Here is an 8,204-nt window from a genome sequence, read left to right on the forward strand (position 1 = left end):
GAAAACAGTTCTATTTCGTTGTCCTTGAACTTGATTGTCAAGTTCAAGGACACCTGGAATGAAGGTGTTAGTTGCATTCTGTATGATGAAGCTAAAGAAAATTGTTCTTTCTGTAAATTTCAGAAAAAGATCTCAGAAAAAAACATTTGTTTCTGAAGCCCCCTGGCAAACCATTAAGACGGGAAGCCCTAAACCTCCCATAACATTTCTTGTGACCGGCAAAACATGCAAACATATTTTTTTGCAATGAGACCCTATGGTGCTGCTGTTGAGGTCTTCCCTTTGAAAAATTTGGCATCTACACTGTGTCTATTCTGACCCATGGAGTGATCGCAAAATGATGCAGAATCTAGTTACGGTTGGCAGGCCTAAGATCAGAAGATCCTGAGGGGGTAATCTAGGTCCACCCTCTCTGCTGCCATGTCAATGCATGAGAGAAACAAAATAGAAATGTTAATGTTCGTGAAATTTCAAATGAAGACTCCATTTTGAGGAGGGTTTCTTTGCAAGCCAGTCAGACTGAAGGATATCATTCGCGCATTGATAGGGTCATTTGGCTTACAGGATTGTTCTATGTTTTGTTGTACCCTTAAGACTAATGTGGCTGGCGAAAGTAAAAAGCGGCAAGGCTATTGTTTTAGCCATTATTCACTTCACAATGCACAATTATCCCCTGTGCAAACAATACCACATGCAACCCAAACCTTACTTGGCATGGTGGAGCCAAAGACAGTCAGGTATTTATTGCACTGGTTGGTGTTCAAGGTACCAAGATTTACACCGTACGGCCTTAGAAAACAACAACACATTCATCAATTTTGTTAAACACAATCCTTATATTTTTCTTTATCTTGTGTGTGTATGTGCTGTTGTGTGTATGTGAGTAAAACCAGGAATGCGCATGCGGGTCATGCTCGTTGTGCAAAGATGGTAAACTTGATGGACAATGTCACAGCAACATTTTGGGAATATTTCTTGCCAAGAGGTGACCAAGCCGCGTGGTAGGGATAAGATCAAAGCAAGAGTTATCGCAGATTTATACCAAGTGGCCATCTCTCAAAAACTCCCTGCTCTGGATATCAATCATCATCTACACAGAAAACCTTGTCAAAGACTTTACAATGCACAATACAGTGTAGCAAAACCATTGCAAAGTTGCTTGCACGCACGTTTATAAGAAATACATTGTCTCTGCAATTGTCCAAGAAGTGAAAAAAAGTATCATTACAATAATAAAAGAGTCATTTTCCTCTTGACTGCCTCCTTGATGTCTTTGTTTCTCAGGGTATATATCAGAGGGTTGAGGGTGGGTGTCAAAAAAGAATACAGCATAGCTACCAGCGAGTCCACCTCCGAAACATAGGATGCCGTTGGGCGAATGTACATGAAAATGATCGGTAAATAAAATAAGTTCACCACGATTAAGTGGGAAGTACAGGTTGAGAAAGCTTTTCTTTTCCCGCCTTGGGAACTGATTTTCAGGATGGATCCAATTATTTTTATGTATGAAAATAGAACCAGGGAGAATGTTGACATTATAACAAAAAAGGCAATGGAGGAACCAATGGCTACGTTGAGGGAGGTGTCGGCGCAGGCCAGTTTAAGCAGCGGTGGGTGGTCGCAGTAGTAATGATGGATCACATTGGGACCACAGAAGGGCAGCCTGGAGGCTAGAATGGTGTGTACCAGGGGAGTGAGAAACCCACCAGTCCAGGCAGCCACAGCAAGCTGAGTGCAGAGCCTTCTAGTCATGTGTGTGGCATAATGGAGAGGTTGGCATATGGCACAATAGCGGTCAAAGGACATCGCGGTCAACAGGAAGCATTCTGTGGCACCCAGAGAAAGAAAGAAATACATCTGTAAGAGGCAGCCGCTTAAGGAAATAATGCTGCTGTTCACCACGAACTTGGCCAGCATTTTGGGTACTGTCACAGAGATGTAGCTCAGATCCAGGAAGGAGAGGTGACTGACAAAGAAGTACATGGGGGTACGAAGCTTTTGATCGAGGCTTGTAAGCAGAAATACGATTCCATTACCTGTAATGGTGAGGAGGTAGATGGAGAGGAAGACCCCAAAGAGCAGCCTATGGAAGGGCTGGAAACTGGGAAATCCATATATGATGAAGCTATTGGATGAGCTGTTGGCCTTGCTGTGCCATTCCCTGAATTCCATATGTTTCTGTAAGTAGAAGTTGAAACAGCATCATAATCATCACCAACTCAGTAAAAACACACAATCGGACGCAAAAGATAGTTTGCCTTATTTTTCTGCATTAAAGTGCAGCGAGGCCACCAATAGTGGCAGACAGGCACCAGTGGTGTAACACTGGATCTCGGGGGCCCCCCTGCGAGCCATATTGAGGGGCCCCACGCCCCAACTCGGCAACAAATCACGAGTCCCGCCACAATCTGGGCCGGCCTAGATTAGCACGCTTGTGCAATACGCATGAGCATGCTGCAGAAGGGGTATGCCGCACACTGCACTAGGAAAAAGATATAAATATGTATTTTAATGCAATATACAGCACACTTTCTGAGAACAATTGGCTAACAAATCACAGGGTTTGCTATTGTTTAGTAGGGTAAAACCAATCCACTACATGCAAGTCACCAACAGTGCAGATGAACATTAATGCTTTGCTATTAAAATGCCATGCCACAATGAAAACATGTCCAACTGGCTGCACAATGCAGACCAGTGTAGACACATAATTACATTACAGTAAAGCATGCAAGACCACATTTAGGCATACCGAGACTGGTTGCACCAAAATGCCAGTTGAAGCAATAAGACTCAGCAAGAAGAGAGCACACATTCAAGCCTGCGTCTCTGCGGCCTCTAACAACACAGCCAAACTCTTTAAAATCTGCAAGGAACTGGCCAATCCTGTTGCGTTCTCTACCTCTCCTGTTCTCTTAACAGGCCCTCTGTACGGTTTTGGCCTCTCGCATCTCTGCTAAAACTCAGGACATCCTGTCCACTATCTCCTCTTCCTCTCCCTCTTCCTCTCTGAGCCCCCTTTGACCATTTCTCCCTCTCCTCCCCCTTTCTCCACTTTCTCACTAACACCTGACAAGGTCTCTAGACAGGTCCCATCTATGAAAGTGTCATCGAAACAGGTGCTCGTCTGCTCCTCCAGAACCATCAAGGACCACATTGAAACCCTTGCTCCAGCCTTGGCTGATTTATGTAATCATTCTTTTGCCACTGGAAATTTCCCCTCTCCCAAACTCTTGGAAAAGCTGGCCATCTCCCAGTTTACTCTCCACACTGAATCTGTTGGTTGTCCCCATGACCATCAGTCTGGCTTAAGAGCTGCCATAGGCATGGAAACTGCTCTCCTGAACACCTGTGAAGATCTGATCTCTAACCTTGATCCCAGCATTCCTTCTGTCCTCATCCTCCTTGAACTTTCCTCTGCTTTCGACACTGTCAACCATGCCATCCTGATCAATCGACTCCGTGAGAACCTGGGCATCATGGATCAGGCCCTAGAGTGGCTGACCTCCTTCCTCAAGGAACGCCCCTACCAGGTCAAACTTGGTCCCTTTCACTCTGCCACCTCTCTCTACTTGTGGTGTTCCCCAGGGCTCTATCCTCTCACCCTGGTTTTTCAACTTCTACTTGGCCCCTTTGGCCCACCTGATCTGTACCTTCTCCTCTAACTTTCAGTGTTATGCGGATGACACTCAGCTTTCCTTCAGGCTCCCCTCATCCTACTCGACTCTCTCTCTCATTCCTGGTGTCATCTTCAACTCCACTCTCTCTTTCTCTCCTCACATCTAAGATGTCACCAAGAAGTCCCACTACCAGCTGCACCTCCTTAAATGGACTCTTCGCTTTCTCACATTCCCTCAGAAGCTCACTGTCTCCAGAGCCCTGGCTCTCTCTAGGCTGGACTACTGCACCAGTCACTTTCTCAATCTCCCTTCCTCTACTCTCTGCTCTCTGCAACTAATCCAGAACAGGACAGCAAGACTTATCAAGCCCAAGGACCGTATCTCTCCAGCCATGAAATCTCTCCACTGGCTCCCGGTGGCTGCAAGGATCAAGTTCAAGACCCTTTGCATTGTCTACAAGGCTTTCTGGGGCTGGGATCCACCCTACATCCAATGCTCTCTTCTAAAATTCCTTCCTTTTTGAGCCCTAAAGGTTAGATGCTTTATCAGACAGAGAGTGGGGGGGTAGATCCCTCTCCCCTGCAGGTGCCTCCCTCTGTAATTGCCTCCCTGTCCCTCCCAAACTTGAGCCGGTCCACCTGAAGTTCCGGAAGCAGCTCAAAACGTTCCTCTTCTCCTCTGATTTCTCTCTCTCCCTCCCGTGCTGACCTCCCTGTCTGCTGTACCAACTGGTTGCTTGGCTGCCCTCAGTCTCACTGAGTCCGGGTTCTTTCTTGATTAGTCAACCTTGCACTGCCTTCGGGCCTACCATTCAGTTTGGGGCTGTAACTTTAACCCTACAGTCCCTTGTTCTCCTTGCACTACCCAGACATATGCTGCCCTGTCTGCACTTACTCAGAGCATTGCTGCCCTGTTTTCCCCTCCCCTCTTCCTTGCACTTCCCCCCTCCCTTTCTGCTTGCACTTCTTGTTCTCGCACTTGCACAATCTGAATGACACAAGGCTTAGTAAGATCATTTGTCTTGTCCTCCCTCTGTTTTCCTTCCCTTATCTTGTCGTGTCTAAAAAACTTGTGTACAGGTGCATTTTATATGACATATCATGTCATATAATTTTATCACAGATGCCCAGAAAAATAAACAGTGCCGCAGAAAGAAACGGCTAGACTGGCAGAACGCAAATGCCAGTCTAGCCAGGTAATTACACGTCGCAGAACTGCTTTATCAGAAATGCCAAGTTAAAAAAAGTCATACCAAACTGAGGAATGACTAGACTGGCTGCACCAAAATGCCTCTCTAGCCACTAATACCACATATCATGCCTGCTTAGCATGGACATGGGCGATCATTATGATTTATTGCACAATCCCAACCCCCCCACACATCCCCTCTCCCTCCCATCCCCTACCCCAACCTCCAAAATCAGCTAATTGGCCCAGAATTACCTCCACATCCCTCTTCCTTGTCCCAGTGCTTACGTATGAAGCTCCTTGCCTCATAGGTAAGTACTGGGATGAGGAAGAGTGGGACTAGGAGTAATGAAGATTACAGGTAGCTAAATCAGGCATTACCTTCATGTACCTCTACCTCATCCCAGTACTTGTGTATGAGGCATACTGCCTCATACACAAGTACTGGGATGAGGAAGAATAGGGTTAGGAGTAATGAAGATTACCAATAAGTAATCAAGCTATTAAACACAAATAGTGGTGCAACACCATTGAGCTAACGGGGCTTCAGCACCCCCTCCCCCGCCCTGAAATTGTGGACTATGTTGACTTGACCTGGCTGACCTACAGAGCAGTTTGCTTCCTCTCCCCACCTTGTCTGCGCTACTGTCCATTTCCCCCAGCTGGTACACCTGTTCCCCTCTCTGCACCCCCTCCCCCCACCGATAACCCCCCATTTGGAAGTGCTTGCCCTTCCCGATTCTTCTCCTTGCCTTCCTCGGGCATTCCCACCCTTTATAATTCCCAGATGGTTGCCCCCTCCTCCTGCACTATTCCCACCTTTCGAGGTCCACCACTCCTATATTGTGCATTAATTCCACCTGTGTCTTTCTATCTCTTCTTTTGTGGCTGTCCGCTCCACTTCACTCTTCTTACCTTTTCTCTCCCGCTGTGGTCCACTCCCATGGTTTTGGTCTTGGTCTGTTGTCCGTGGCCTGCGCTCCGTTTCCTGTTTGGGCCTCGTCCAAGTCCAGTTGCAAGATGTAAGGCCCTTCTTGTGCCGAGGTAATGCGTTTTTGTCCTCCTTCCCAGTCAAACATGAGGCCAAATGGGAAGGTCTATTTATATTGTACCCCCCCTGCTTATCGAGTACTTTAAGCACTGGACCCAGCTGTCGTCTCTTTACTAGTGTGCTGTTGGCCAGGTCTTGAAATAATGCTATTTGTGGTCCTTTGTACATTATTGGTTCCCGCTTTCTTGCTGCCTTCAGGACTGCTTCCTTTTGGGCGTACCTGTTGAATGCCGCCAGTACATCCCTTGGCCTTGCGGCCGGGCCTTTAACCATCCTTCCTACTCTGTGATGCAGTCCAGTTCTATAGTGTCCGGGGTCTCCTCTCCCAAGATCCCAGCAAAGATGGTCTGAACCTCTCTTTTTAGCTCTCTGTCCGACAACGATTCCGGAAGCATCTTCACTCTTATGTTGATCATGCGGGATCTATTTTCCATGTCCTCCATTTGGATCTCTAGATTCTGCGTGGCTATGTCGAGGTGTTCTATGGCTTCACTGTTGGCCATTGTCTCTTTATCCACTGCTTGCAGCAGGCCCGGCTCCAGCAGGGGGCAGAGGGGGGCCAGGCCCCCCCAAAGCCGGCCTCTGGCCCCCCGAGAAAGGGGGCTATGCCAGTGGTGTTAATGACCACTGGTAACCGAGGGAGTGGGGGCTGGATATCACTCTAAACCACGGGTGCACAACATGCGGCCCAAGTGCGGCCCAGTATGTTGATGTTCGCGGCGCGCCAGGATGAAAGACTCTCCTAACGGAGGACAGGCCGCAAGCAGCTACGGGCGTCCTCTGTTAGGAAAGTCTTTTTTTTACTTGCTAGGCCGGGAAATGCTGACCCTCTATTGGTGGACTGCATTTACTACGTGGCTCTTACGAGTCACCTAGTGCATGGGCTACACCAATAGAGGGCCAGCATTGCAGCTGGCGTGGTGTGGACTGTTGCCGGAAGGCATTTCAGCCTTTCCACGCCAGCTGCAGCGCAAGCACATCCACAGTGCCGGTGAGTGGGGGCACTCTCATGTTCTTTATCGGTGTGTGTGCTGGGAGTTTGGGGTGTGTGCCGGGGCGTATCCAGCATTGCAACAGTGTGTCGGGTGAGGTGCAAAAAAAGTCCTGCTACTTTCCCCCCAAATGCAGTGTGCGCAATTCCATACATACGGCCTCATTCATGCAGCTTCCCCTCCCATCAACTTTCTTTTGGTAACATTAGTGGCAGTTGGCATTTTAACACCTACACTTGCATACGGATTGAACCAACAGAAGTGACTTCACAGAAAAGGACGTTGCAAGGAGCATCATCAGTTTTTTGTACTTGAAGGTACAATGGAAGTGACTTTAGAATAGGTTGCCATAAGTAAGCCAAGTGGCAAATGTTAGGCGGAAACCTGTGCAGCTCCCTCTGGGACCACTGCAAAAGATTTAGGACTACAGGTGTTGCGATGAACCCACTTGGTAGCAGTCTGCACCACACAGATTCAATTGGTAGCTGTGGCTGAGCAGTCAGACTTCTCTCAAGAAAAGTTGGTCAGTATAGGGAGCATACAAGATAGGGTAATTCTTCGCAGCAAAACGAGTAAACACGCAACCAGGCTTTAGTATAAAGGTAGCAAGTTATTTATTAATAACAGAACATCTACGGAAAGTACTAAAGCGAACCACGGCAAACAAATCAAAATACAATTACTCTGCAGAATGGAATAAAGCTCAATCCCCCGAAACACAATATCGACAACTCCAGGTTTTACGGCACCACTTATTTTCAGACAGAGGTGTATACCTCAACCCAGATGACACTCGAATATTAAGTGAGGAAGGGAGAGAAGAGATAGGCAGGTAATGAAGTCAACACGGTTCGTACTGAAGCAGGTAAAAATGCAAGGCCAGAAGGCATTAATCACACTAGATCCTACAGTTCGGTGGCCAGGCCCACTCGGTGAGAGGTAAGGCACGATGTCCTGGAAAGTCTCTATGGGTGATGCGTTCAAGTCTCAGTTAGCAGTTTGGTTAGCGACAGGTTGAACCAGTTCAGAACAAAGAGTGAATAAAGCTTGGAGGCAAACCAACGGAACGGAGAGGAATCAGATACCTCACACGAACCGATCGATAAGGGAAGCCAGGCGGTTACGGTACCTTGTTGTGGAAGACCACTCCAGCGGGGGCAGTTGTTCCTGGTGGTGGATGCACGACGGGTCTTGGCCAAGAGAAGAGATGCTCTCGTCGTCGAAGAGAAGATGTCCGGTGCACCACCAGGGAAGAAACCAGCCGCGGAGGGCTTCGTCACAAGGCACCACCTTTCGATCACGATGCCGGAGTAGTGGCTATCCGGTTGCCGGGTGCTCTGCACGGGCAATTCG

General features: G+C 47.9%; 1 protein-coding gene across 1 annotated transcript in view; it reads right to left on the reverse strand.

Moving 5' to 3' along the window:
• The window catches only part of LOC138528100 (olfactory receptor 6N1-like), a 35,500-nt gene extending 29,747 nt beyond the window's left edge, over positions 1-5,753 (reverse strand). Inside the window, exons 1-3 of the mRNA XM_069639551.1 lie at positions 5,724-5,753; positions 1,229-2,178; positions 705-789 (exon numbers count right to left, since the gene is read on the reverse strand). Coding sequence (XP_069495652.1) covers positions 705-789; positions 1,229-2,178; positions 5,724-5,753 — 1,065 coding nt within the window. The remainder of the gene's footprint in view (positions 1-704; positions 790-1,228; positions 2,179-5,723) is intronic.
• Positions 5,754-8,204: the final 2,451 nt, after the last annotated feature.

This window comes from Ambystoma mexicanum, chromosome 7q (genome assembly GCF_040938575.1).
Source record: "Ambystoma mexicanum isolate Mex_15411 chromosome 7q, UKY_AmexF1_1, whole genome shotgun sequence".
NCBI lineage: Eukaryota > Metazoa > Chordata > Amphibia > Caudata > Ambystomatidae > Ambystoma > Ambystoma mexicanum.